Source organism: Mus caroli, unplaced genomic scaffold (genome assembly GCF_978045245.1).
Source record: "Mus caroli unplaced genomic scaffold, Mus_caroli_1 scaffold_19, whole genome shotgun sequence".
NCBI classification, from domain to species: Eukaryota; Metazoa; Chordata; class Mammalia; order Rodentia; family Muridae; genus Mus; species Mus caroli.
In genome coordinates, this window is record NW_028227274.1 from 55,331,577 (window position 1) to 55,345,000 (window position 13,424).

At 46.6% G+C, this 13,424-nt stretch overlaps 1 protein-coding gene across 1 annotated transcript in view; it reads left to right on the plus strand.

Annotated features, from left to right (window-relative positions):
* Positions 1 to 3,237: 3,237 nt before the first annotated feature.
* Prrc1 (proline rich coiled-coil 1) overlaps positions 3,238 to 13,424 on the plus strand; it is a 40,464-nt gene continuing 30,277 nt past the window's right edge. Inside the window, exons 1-3 of the mRNA XM_021150371.3 lie at positions 3,238 to 3,401; positions 11,206 to 11,322; positions 11,862 to 12,251. Of these exons, the coding sequence (XP_021006030.1) occupies positions 11,226 to 11,322; positions 11,862 to 12,251 (487 nt within the window). The 5' untranslated portion in view covers positions 3,238 to 3,401; positions 11,206 to 11,225. The remainder of the gene's footprint in view (positions 3,402 to 11,205; positions 11,323 to 11,861; positions 12,252 to 13,424) is intronic.

A 13,424-nucleotide genomic window follows, 5' to 3' on the forward strand; every position in this document is an offset into this window, starting at 1 on the left:
ATGAATAAACAGTTTGAACAAGCAAAGGCTGTCTCTCTCATCAAGGGCCGCAGTTGGGGGGAGGCCTAAGTCATACAGAGCCACAACTAAGTCTCCCATAGAAGGCCTCTGCAGTCCTGGCACTTATCCTGAGCTAAAACACCACTCTATCCCCGACGCCTTGAGCTCATCTTAGGCTCTCAGCCCCCCACCCCAACCGTATTCTCAACTCTCTGTGGTTCCCAGTAGCATCTGGTTAACCACAAATTTGAGAACCACAGCCTCCATCCCAACCCACACTGTTGAAACACAGGCTGGGATCCCTATCTTAGTCTGTGCTCCGTCTCTCCTGAGCACCATGGCGTGTGGCGATCTGTGCCACCAAAGGGCTGAGGTGCAAACATCGAACCGCATTTGCTCTTCAAGAACTCAAGGCTGGAAACTGGAGATGGAATACAGATAATCCAGGGACCACTGAGAAATGCTGCTTATAGGCTTACTCAGTCAGTTTGATTTCTTACACAACCCACAATGGGCTGGGCTATCCTCCACCAATCATTGACCAAGACAAATGATCCACAGACATGACCACAGGGCAGTCTGATGGAGGTAATTCTTAACTGAGGTTCCCTCTTTCCGGTGACCCTAGGTTGTGTGACATTGACAAAACTAATCACCCCAGTGGCATTTTGTTTTCCCCTTAGGTTGTAATTGTCTGATGATTCCCCTCATTGTCTGCCCATTTAAGAACAAGTTTCATTTCCTTACCATCCTAAAAGTAAGCCAGTAGTTGGGGTAGCATCTGTGAAATCTGCGCTTCAACGCCAGCTCTCCGCACAATCCTGAAAGGCTTGGTTTCCATATTTATAATTCTAGAATAATGGTACCCACCAGCCAAACATATCAGGAAGTTCACATGGAAAGGGTTAAAAAAAAAAGCATACCTTATATCATGATTTGACTGCCAAATGCCCCTCGTAGGCTTATATATGTGAACACATGTTTTTAGCTGGGGAAGACCTTGAGGTGGCGCCAAGCTAGAGGAAGTGGGTCACCGTGGAGGACCTTGGGGTTTCATAGCATGGTCCTACTTCCTGTTTTCTCTTGGCTTCCTGACTGGGGCATAATGTGACTGGCTGATGCATTCTCCTGCCACATGCCTTGCCTGACAAGGTAGTCTAAATCCTTTAAACTCTACATCACAATGCACCCTTTCTCCGTTAAATTGATTGTCAGGGATTTATGACCAGAGTGGTCAAAAAAGTAATGGTTACATTATGTTATAAATGTCACTCAAGATTGACAACTTCCAAATCTATCTGATAATCCTGTGTATATCATTCACTTCTGCCTCTTTGTCTATATAGCCAGTCAAATAGTGACTCTCCCCAAAGATTTGTATATTTGTGACCTTATTTGTAAGCAAGTTCTCAGTAAGGCTCCAAAGTGACTTAGGCTGGATCTTCAATGCAATGACAAATATATTTACAGAGAAAGAAAGAGCCCCAGAGCCATGGAATGAAGGGTAGCCGTATAAACACAGGGACAGTGACTGGGGCTAGGTTGGTACAAGCTCAGAAACACCTGGTGACAGCAGAGAGGCTGGAAGGGACATAAAGGATTCTCCCTTAAGTCTTAGAGCGCCCCCCCCCCCCACGCTGGCATATTGGTCTTGGAGCACTGGCTTCTGTATAAAATCTGTGGGGTTTAACCGCTGCCATTTGTTAGGACAGACTCAGGCAATGTATAGGGTCCAAATTGAAGCTATCAGTAAATTAGATGCGGCTCAATTTTCAAGACCTGTCTAGCTTACACACCACCCTCACAGTCCCTCTACTGGTCATCTTTTTACCTCCGTGTACTACAGGTGTATGGTGATCAGCCTGTGATGTAAAACTGAAATAAAAGCTTGTCATGTCTGTCTATCCCATCCACATGCTGCCCACTTCACTTAGAAATGAACCCATAGGCTTCACCACCACCTACAGGCTGGGTTTGACCTGGCTCTCTCTGTCCTTACTCTTACAGGCCTCTGACTTCCTCCTTGACAAAGCACAGCCCCCCATCCCCACCCCCCAGCTTTCTTTGTGATCTTCCTTCTGTCTAGATAACCACAGCCTGCTACGGGATAAGTTTCTGCTCAAATCTCATGCCTTACACGAAGCCTTGCATTTTTTTCACCCCGCACTCTAAGCGTGAAATTATGGTCCATGTCTATCACTCTGTGTTGTCCTGCTAATTTTCCAGTTCGTGGGCTTTTTGTTATTTGAAGGAAAGCTACCCATTAAGAAAGACCTCGTCTGTCTTGTTCACCGCGGTATCCAAAGTACCAATGCTCGGCACACTGCAGCCATTAATTAATATTTGCTAAACGAATGAAGAAATCAACATACCTTATAACTATTAAGGGTGTGAGCTAAGGGGATGAAGATGGTATCTACTTTCAGCACCACCCCAAACAACACTGAAGAGTAACCCAGAAGGCCGCCCACACACATTCTGAGAGGATAAGGTAACAAGGGGACAACCCACTGTAGCTACAGAGCCAGAGCTGCAGTCAGGGAACTGCTAAGCAGTATTAGTTTTCAAGAAAGTATTGCAGTGTTTAAAGCTGCCAAGTTCAAGAGATGCATCAATGTCAGATCTGTGACTAAACCCCCCATAGGAAAAGTTCCAACTACTGCAAAAGCTGCCATCCTTCAAATATTGAACACTAGGAAGCTTAAAGGTCTGCTCGTCTGTCTTATTTTATTGGCGACTCTGTTACCTGAGTTAGTGATGGACAATATAACTCCCATTTTATACGTGGAAATAAGGAGAATAGTTGATTCATACCAGGGAATGCTGCAGAACAAGGGATCTTTAGATCCAAATTAAGATTTCTGATTGTGAAATTGCGTTGTTTTTTTTTCTTTTACACTTCATTCATCCGTTTCTTTAATCTATGTGGTTATTGGACAATAATTGTGCCAGGTGCATATATGATAAGCACCCAGACTTTCGCTTTTTTTTATTATTATTATAAAATAATGTGCATAACCTGTACTTGAGAAGAAAATCGGCAAGTACCTCGCCGCCCTTCTCGTGCCCAGTAGCTCTCTGGAGGTCATCTCAGCTACGCGGAAAGCTTTGATCACTCTCCTGCTGTGAGGGGGGTGGGGACAGAACGACGAGAGCGCGGGTGCACCCGGGCCAGTAGTGGGTGGGTGTGGGGCAGCCCGGTGGAGGCCGGCCGAGGGGCGTGTCGGGGCGTGTCGCCGACGTGGCAGCGGGGCGGCGCGGAGGCCATCTTGGCGCGGGACACACGCTCCTCTGGTCTTCCTCGTCCACCGTAAGCCGGATCCCTGCGAGGGACCCCCCGACCCGGCCCCCGACCCCGATCCGGGTGTGCAGCTTCTGCGCAGGCGCTCGCTCCGACCCAGGTGAGCGTGGACCTGGGCGGTGACCCGCGCGGTGGCGACGGGACGCGGGCGAGCCCCAGGTGGGCGGGCCGGCCGGCCGACGGCAGGGTGCGGGGGCTCCGGGCGGCGGAGACACTCGTCGGGACAGCGGGGTCCCTCCTAGCATCGCTCCGGCCCCGATCCCCGCTCTCCCGGCCGCACCCTCCCGCGCGTGCACGGGTGGCCAGGCCCGTGGACCTTCGCCCGGCCCTGCCCGGCCTGCAGACGTGGCACAGACTGCCCAGGCCGCCGGCCCGGTGGGACGCAGCGGCTCCTCCCGGGATCCCAGGGAGTGTCCATCGCCACCCCGCAGGCTGCCTTTAACCCGATCCATTTCAGAAAGAAATTTAGGACCTCTTATTTCCTAAGTGGCAGGATGTCTTGTCCAAGAGTTTTTGTCAGGACTCTGATCTGAGTGGCAGCTTTGACAGTCTGTGAACCTGGCACTTTTTGGCACTCTGGTGCTGTCTGAGCACTGTTTGAATCACTGAGTGTTTAGGGAAGTTTATTTTAGGCTCTGCACCGAGAATGGAGAATGACTGCTGACCTCCATCCTGAGTCTGCCCAGGGGTATTTGAGGCAGTCTTGGGACATCAGTAATATCAATAGGAATAGTTTCAGATGCTGACTTTATCAAAAGTCCATTATCCTAGTTTTCTTTTAAGTAGTCACCAATTTTTTTTTTTAAACAGACTAACGTAGTCACAAACAGTTTTGAAGAGCAGTTTGATCAGACCGTGAGTTCTTTTTGTTGTTGTTTGTTTGTGTGTTTATTTTGTTTCTTGTTTTTTTTGTTTTTCCCGAGACAGGGTTTCTCTGTATAGCCCTGGCTGTCCTGGAACTCACTGTGTATACCAGGCTGGCCTCGAACTCAGAAATTCGCCTGCCTCTGCCTCCCGAGTGCTGGGATTAAATGCGTGCGCCAATACTGCCCCAGACCCTGAGTTCTAATCTTCTAAGCTGTTTCCATCCCTTTTTCTGTAGTAATGTTGATGCATTTGGACTACATTTTGTCCCTTAAAAAAACCTCTGTCAACTGTTGCATCATGATCAGTATTCTTATCCTAGTAGGTTTCTTTTTTTTCTTCTTCCTCCTCCTCCTCCTACCCCTCCTCCTCCTCCTCCTCCTCCTCTTCTTCTTCTTCTTCTTCTTCTTCTTCTTCTTCTTCTTCTTCTTCTTCTTCTTCTTCTTCTTCTTCTTCTTCTTCTTCTTCTCCTTCTTCTCTTCCTCCTCCTCCTCCTTCTTCTCCTTCTTCTCTTCCTCCTCCTCCTCCTCCTTCTCTTCCTCCTCCTCCTCCTCCTCCTTCTGGTGGTGGTGGTGTTGTTGAAAGTATGTTTATGTCTGCGAAGTTGATCTCAGTACTGTGTTTAAGTCATTGCTCAAACAGTAAAAGGTCATGTATTTCTGGTGGTCTTTGCTCCTGCTGAGAGATTGGGATTATCTTTAACTAGGATCTAGCCTTTGGAAAAGATAGATAGCCTCTTCGGAAGAGCAGAAAGCAGAGTGACTGATAAGAGATGAAGGAAGGAGATAACCTCGGTAGAAAGAGACGCAGTCTGCAGAAGGGCCTTTCTCTTTCAGGTTATGTCTTTATCCAGGTAGCAGATTCAGTCTCTTTAATGTCTGTGCTTCCCGTCTTGTCTTCACAACTAGGCTTGGGCAGGGGTGGGGGTGGGGTGGGGGTGGATACATGCTCATCTACTTTCCTACTCCCCAGTCTCCCTTCTTTGGAAACCGTTCTGAGATTGTCTTTAATTTAACAAACACATGGGAACTTTCAGAGCATCCCTTCTGGCCTCTCTTCAGTATTTAGTACCTTGAAATGTCGGCTTCTCAGAACCACAGTCTCTTCATGTTTTTCCTGCCACTCTGTTGCTCGTATTTCTGCAGGTTAGTCGGCTACATGCCTGGAAGAAGGATTGGTGTTAAGTAGCTGTCCCTTTATTTTGGTATAGCCTTCTTAGAAGAGATGCGGCAGAACGTGATACCAGAAACCGTCGGTGTGTCCACGAGACTTGTGGTCTGTGGTTTGTGAACTCCAGACCCAGTTGCTGTCCCTACTTAAGTGTTTCAAGGAACTTGAACCTGCTGAGTTAGAGGTGAAACACTTTATGATCCTCTAAAGGACGCCATTTACCTCCTTGGCCTCTTAACACTGCTCTCTGTCTGACCTGTTGAAACCATCATCTGTCCGACTGACTGTAATGCTGCCTCATCTCCTCCTGGCCTTTATGGGCACTTGCTGAGTCTTTCCCCCTAAATGTCTCTCAAGTCTGTGTCCTCTTTCTCATCTCCATCATCGTCACCTTAGTTTAGGCCACAGAGTCTCAGCCTGGCACTATGGATGCGTGGGATCATATGATGCTTGTAGGATATGTATTATGGGAATTTGTGCTGCTACCTAATCCAGACCAGCAGTACCCTAGTGACAGCCAGAAGTTGTGGTGGAACCCCCCCCCCCCGGGGGGGTACAAGGTTATGGTTAGTTCTAGTTTAGGGTATTGGCAGATCCTGTTGCACTTCTACATTCCTAAGTGGTGTCTCTGCCCAGTGGTTCAGTGAACCCTTCAGCCAAAGGAATCCTTTTCCATTCACCCTCCCTCCTCACCTTCACTCCCCCACCCCCCGCCCCCCGCAGTGCTGGTGGTTGTATATGCTAGGTAAGAGTTTTAACCAGGCCTACTCCAAAAGATTCTTCAGAACATAAGTAGGAATTGTCAGTAACTGGGGTCAGCCCACGTCCTCAGGTGGGTAGTGGATCTACTGATACATCTGTGGGTAGAAATGTTGTTTATCAAACATATGAATGCACCGACTTGGATGGATTTCGGAGGCATATGGCGGTGTGTGTGTGTGGGGGGGGGGGGAAGCCAAATATTAAGGGATTACCTGGGATTTAATTTTGTTTATCTTACCTTTATGAAATGGGTGTTTTGTTGTCAGTGTTTGTGTCTGGAGGGGGGATGTGACAGAGGGGTGCAGTGAGGGAGTCTGGAGTGATGGTGTGGTTCTGGGGTGGTGACTGGGCGCCTGTGCATACAGTTCAGCTTCACTGAGCGGCACACACCTCCTGTACACACAAATTGGTAAACACGGCTGAAGTCCAGGTAAGGTCTACAGAGTCCTTAGTGGTGCCGTGTCCGGCTTCTGCGTTTGGGATTTGCCTAGCGACTGTGACTGAGATCAGTTTGCACAGAGCTCTCTACTGTGTGTTCTTCTTAGAGATTTAAAATATCAGGAGAGTTAGAATAAAGGGCAGATCTTCCTCCACTCCAGTGCCTTTCTGTTCTTTAAATGTCCTGCCTCTTACCTCTGTCAGGAAGGCTGGGCCCCTGGGCCCCTGGCTGCCCCTTAGTCTTGTTCCACCATGTGGGCGGGCTTTCTTGAATGTGTCTACTCCCTTTGTTTACACCTGCAGGGTGTTCACTTTGTTTGTTTGTTTGTTTGTTTGTTTTTTAATGGAAGGTTCCCCTTTTCCTCATAAGCTCTTACTTCCCTTGGCTTATGGAAGTTTGCTTTATCTTTCAGCACTCATCTATGTGTTGGAGACCTTCCCCAGGTTTTACAGTCGCAATCCTTTTTCCTATAGCCCAGCACCATTGTCCTTAGCCCCAGCATACAGAACCCAGCCTTCAAGTGTATCGCTGTTATTGGGTTGACTCGTCCCAGCATCCTTGGATGTTGGCACTGTGATTTGGTTGTGTCCTGTACAAGTCTCTAAGTTGACTGGGTTTTGCTTAGCACTGAATTTCTAGAGGCTCATTACAGTGCTTGGCAAACAGTTTGCCTTTGCTGAACTTGTAAACCAAGTGAAAACATGAAGAGCTGATTTGGAGCAGATCTCTTCTCTTCTCTTCTCTTCTCTTCTCTTCTCTTCTCTTCTCTTCTCTTCTCTTCTCTTCTCTTCTCTTCTCTTCTCTTCAAACTCCAATCCCTATTTTCTTCCTTACATCCAGGAGGAAGGCAATCTTTATTTGTTTATTTTAAGATTTATCTATTTATTGTTACATGTAAGTACATTGTAGCTGTCTTCAGACACTCCAGAAGAGGGAGTCAGATCTCATTACGGATGGTTGTGAGCTACCCTGTGGGTTGCTAGCCACCCTGTGGGTTGCTGGGATTTGAACTCAGAACCTTTGGAAGAGCAGTCGGTGCTCTTAGCCGCTGAGCCACCTCTCCAGCCCTGGAGCTGGTTTTCTACCGTCTCCATTTCCTTTCCTCTTGCTGAATAAAACACTCCAACAAAAGCCACTTCAGGGAGAGAAGGGCTTGTCTGCTTCGTAGTTCAAGGGTACAGCTCACTAAGATGGAGACTTGTAGGCAGCTTGACAGTCTCATGGAGTCCAGAATCAAGAGCGTGCTGCTGCTTGTTAGCCAGGGTCACACCGGTGTGAAAGGTTTCTCTGTTTTGGCTATGTGGTGGCAGTTTTCCCCACCCTTGCAGTGACTGGGCATAGAGATTCTCATGATCATCTTTTAGTCCAGAGTCTCTCATTTACTGACCTTCCGTTGTCCTTGGCCATGGGTGCTTGGGACCCACACTTGCTCCTCTGAAACTATCCCTGTGGACATTGAACTGTCTGTTTTCCAATCTAGAGCTCTTCCTCAGTTTAAGTCTGTTCTAGAAGTTGCTCCTCCCTACCCCCCCCCCCCCCCGCCAATTCTAACGGGGACTGATCCTTTTTGTGACTTCCCTTCAGCCAGTGGCTATCTTGACCTTGGGAGATGTTGTTTTAGATTCTACCCTTTGGAGACTTCTCCTTTCTGACCCTCAGCTAAGGTGGACCCCTCCCAAACCCCAGAGGTGGAGAGCTTTCCCTCAGACCATACTGTTGCTCTCTCAAGAGGATCAGAAGACATGCCCCAGTCCTTTGGGGGCTTAGGACCCTTCAAGGAAAAGGGTGTTCCTCTGAAAGTCTGCTTTCTGTTTGGGAAGATCTCTTGCTTCGTCTTTATTTATGACCATGGGCCAGCACTTTTCTAAATTACACAGAACGGTGGTTCTCAGCCTGTGGGTTGTGGGGATTGAACAACAGGGGTCGCTTAAGACCATCAGAAATATCAGATACTTACATTAAGATTCATAACAGTAGCAAAATTATAGTCATGAAATAGCAACGAAATAATTTTATGGTTGGGACTCACCACATACCACTGTATTAAAGGGTCAAAACATTAGGAAGGCTGAGAACCACTGGCCTAGAGGGGCTCCTGTTTCCTAAAATAGTGTGTCTGCCCTTGGGTTAGAAAGATGGCTCAGTGGTTAAGAGTACTGACTGCTTTTCTGTAGGATCTGAGTTCAATTCCCTGCATCTATATGGTGGCTAACAACCAACTATATCTGCAGTTTCAGGGGACCTGACACCCTCTCCTGGCTTTTGTGGGTATTAGGTACCCACATGATGCACAGACAGGTACGTGGGCAGAACACTTATAAACATATAATAAAATTAACTGCCCTGGGAGGGTAAGCTGCCATATGGCCCAGTAGCAGCCCCTGGAAAGAGGACAACACGTTTGACTGCCGCCTTCAGAACGACTTAGCTCAGTGGAATCTGGTTCAAGGTTTCCTACATTCTGGCCGTGATCTTCCCGGCCTCTGCCCTGCCCCCTGCTTGTCCCACTCCACCTAGAAGGTTCTCCTGCAAAGGCACACCTACTGGGCGTGGCTCACCAAATGGAAGGTGAGGAAGAAGAGGCAAACCAGGGAATAAGAGATTTAGGATAGTGTAGACCCCTCCTTACTCGAGAGGGAAACCTGCAGAGGGGTCTTGGGAAGAATCGGAGACCACCATGAGCTTACTCACCGAGGCAGTTGGAAGTCGGGGTAGGGGGTAGGGAGTTGAGAAGCTTCTATGATAGAGGAAGATGAGCCGCCAGTAAAAGAAGGTCCCGTGCTGCTCAATAAACATCTTCCCCGGAGCCCACAGGCCGGAAGAGTCAAGAATCCATAACGTGTTAATTAACTTCTAGAAATCAGATTACTCCAGTTGCTGGAATTGTTACCAGTCGACCAAAATGAAGTTTAGAAAATGACATGGCCTGGTGGTGCTGAGCTCCCCTTTTCCATGTTTACGGGCCAGGATCCCAGTCAGGGAGTAGTGCTGTCTACAGTGGGTGGATCTTGCCATTTCAGTCAGCACAATCAGGATTTTGCCCACAGGCAATCCCTAGTGGCTCTCCCTCCCTAGTGAGTCCAGAGTCTGTCAAGTTGACTAAAGTTAGCACTATCATATACTTTAGATTTGTAATTTCTTTTATAGAATCATATCTGCCCTCCACGCCCCTACTCACGCCTCCTCCTGAGTCTGCCCCACCACATCTCCTTCTCAATTTCATGGCCTCTTTGTAACCCATTGATTCTAAATGGTGGTGCTGTGTGTGTGTGTGTGGGGGGGGGCATGCACTAGAGAATAGATAGCCTACCGTGGGACATATCCCTGAAGAAAGGGACTCTTCCTCCTTACAGCCATCGACTGTGTCAGCGCCTTCTCCATCTGTGCTGGAAATTTGACTGGCTTCATTTTGTGCAAGTCTTACATGTTTAGAAGAGACTGTTTCATAGAAGTTCAAGCTCGGGCTCTTCCAGTCTTCTCACCCCATCTTCCATGCTGTTCCCTGAGCCTTGGTAGGAGGGGTATAGTTATTCAGATGTCCTACTTGCTGTCCTTTGGGTAGTGGGTAGTTCTGAGTCTTTGTTAACTGCCATCCATTGCCAAAAGATGGAGGACAGCTGCGCTGATTGTGTGTGTGAAGCAGCTAAGGTCCTAGAGAGAGGCAGTTGGTTAGTAAGGATGCTGTCTTCTATTGACCCGCTTAGGACTTTGCTTTCTTGTGGCTTGTTTGCTTTTGTTAACTTCTGAAACCCAAGGCTCATCATTCCCCTGTCACAAGGCTGCTGTGGACCAGGAGACTGGAACCTAACTGGCTTATAAAGTTGAACTCATCTTGATTTTTTTTTTTTAATGTTAATAGGCATAGGCCACATGTACTGTATTGCGAGAATACGTTTATAAAATCAAGCAAATTGAACTCTTAAAAAGAAGTGTTGTAGAATAGCCCTACACAGAATGCTTTGTGAAAGAAGATGAGGAATTAAATTAGTTTAATTAGTTAAATTAGATGTTTGTATTTTAAGCATTTTGATTGAAACCCACACATAACTCTAATAGGATTCAAGTGGCCAAAATTGACTGGGCACTTTACTATTTAAATTATTTAAAATATATAGCTTCATTAATAAAATACTTAACATAAAATGGTCCCTCGGTTGTAAATAAATAAATATATATATATATATATATATATGTATATATAAACACACATATACATATATACATATGTATATATGGAAATGTCACATGTTATTTGCATATTAGTTTCATAGTCCTTTTTAAATTTATTCAAAATTTTGTTACAAAGGTTGTTGTAAATAAACCCAAAGATGTGTGTGTGTTTGTGTGTGAGAGTATGTATGTGTGTGTATGTATAATGTGTGTGGGTGCCTTTGGAGGCTAAAAGAGGGTGGGTGTCAGGTACCTTGAAGCTGCAGTTACAGGTGGTTGTGAGCTGTGATGTGGACGCTGGGATCTGAACTCAGGCCCTCTGTAGGAACTGCCACCTGCTGATCATCTCAATGGCTTCTCAGGAGTTTTGACAAGCCCTTCCTCTAGATATTGTAAGTGGTAAAGGCTGACTTGCCTCCTAGTGGTTAGTCTCAATTGTTCTTTGACTACATATGCTGCTGCCCCGTATAAAGCTTACTACTGTTTTATCTCTTTGCAGTGTGCTGTAACTGAGGGAAAATGATGGAAGAAAGTGGAATCGAGACCACGCCGCCTGGAACCCCTCCCCTGCATCCTGCAGGCTTGGCTGCCATGCCCTCCACGGAGGCTCACTTAGGTTTGTGTTGTCTGGAACATCTGGAGGATGAGTTGGAGACACTGGTCTCTCTGAGTTAGAAGAATCCATGTGCTAGTGCTTCTCTAATCTTGTCAGGGTGGAAAGAAAGTGTCCTTTTAAATGTAAACAATAACAAAGAGATAACCTCACTTGGCCATAGGTAAGGAAACATAGTGTTTTGGTGTAAGCCACTGTGTAGCCAGCCTTCAAAGCATGTGTTGGCTTTGATGTTCTTTGACTTTGTGAAGATTTGTCTTTTTGCGGTTTTAGTGCTGAAGTTTTTACGTTCGTATCAGGAATGGAAAATGACCTTTTTCATTCTCAGGCAGCGTTTGCCTTGAGTTGTGCTGTTTCCCCAGTGGAATCACCACACGGCTCCTGTACTCAGATACAGTTATTATGCATTAGAAATGACACCTTTAAAATTACTTGTTAAGACTTGGCTTTCCATATTAGACATTGCCCAAGCAGTGAATGTTTGAAAATGAAGTAGAAAGCCTTTCTAACTTTGTGTGTTTATCCTCTCCACCCTCTTCTAGCTGCAACCAGTTCCTTCTCGTCTCCCAACGTGTCGGGAATGGAGTCTCTGCCCCCACACGTGTATTCCACGCCTCAGCCCTCCCTGCCCCCTGTGCAGCCGTCCGCGCCACCTCCCTTTGTGTCAATGTCTCCGGCTCCTTCTGTTCCCCTGAGTGGCACTTCTGTGCCGCCCTCCGTGTCTCCATCGCCTGCCACTGCTTTCAGCGGCCCTCCGATGTCCCACTTCCCACCTTCGACCTCCGCCTCGGGTGCTCTCCTGTCTGCACCGCCTTCGGGGCCTCCGATATCAGGGTTTTCTGTCGGTACAGCCTACGACATCACGAGGGGACATGCTGGGAGGGCGCCCCAGACACCTCTGATGCCGTCATTTTCTGCACCTCCGGTTACAGGTGAGCTTCCCTTGCTGTTCTGCGGTACTCGGCTGACTTAATGTGTTATTACAGTATGCTGTGTTCTAGGTTGTGTGCACTGCGGTTGTGGACAGTGGAGTACCTTAGTTTATGTGTAGACGTGGGCATCTGCTGTTCATGGGTTTTGCTTTTTCTATGTTATTGATCAGTCTCACTCGGACTCCTAGTTTCCCACTCAACATCTTCTTGCCATTTAAACTATTAACGGTAAAACTAATGGAACTTATTATGTAGTTTTTGTGTGCTATAAAAATTGATGTACAATTGGCATGTGAGGTGTGAGAAAGAATCCCCAAATTCCAAGCTAACACCCATTACTAACTGATCAGCTGCAGGTTGCAATCCAAGAGTATATTATAGGTCACTTTTTAAAAAAATCAGAACCAGCTTTCCTAGAGAATATATTTTATTTAGCTAGTCTCATGCACAAGTGGGTGATACTAGCCCATTTCTTTTTTAGGCCAACTGTCTCCCCTTTTATCCCCTTTTTAGTATGGCTGTTAAAAACTAATGATAAAAATTTTATTTTTGTCATCTTCTGTCCTTCATCATTTTAGGCTAGAGGAGTAATTTAGCTTTGATTATCTAGTATCCAATTTGGCTTATCTACCTTTACAAATAAAATGTATCCTGATGCATAAGAATTACACGGTAATCTGTGTTTACACAGATTTAGTGTGTGTGTGTGTCTTTGTGCCTGAGTATATGTATGGCCACCTCATGCATGAAGATGCCTTGGGAGGCCATAAGCACTGGTGGATTCCCTGCAACTGGAGTTAGATGGTTGTGAAGCCACCTGATGTGGGTGCTGACCATGAATCCTCTGCAAGAGCAGCCAGCGCTATTAGCTGCTGAATCCTCTCTCCAGCCCCAGTGGGTATTTTCTTTTGGAAGTGAATGTATTACACATACATATATACATACACACACACACACATACATATACATACACACATACACACACACATACACACACACATACATACACACATACACACACATACATACACACATACACACATACACACACATACATACACACACACATACACACACACATACATACACACATACACACACATACACACATACACACACATACACACACATACACACATACACACACACATACACACATACACACACATCCTC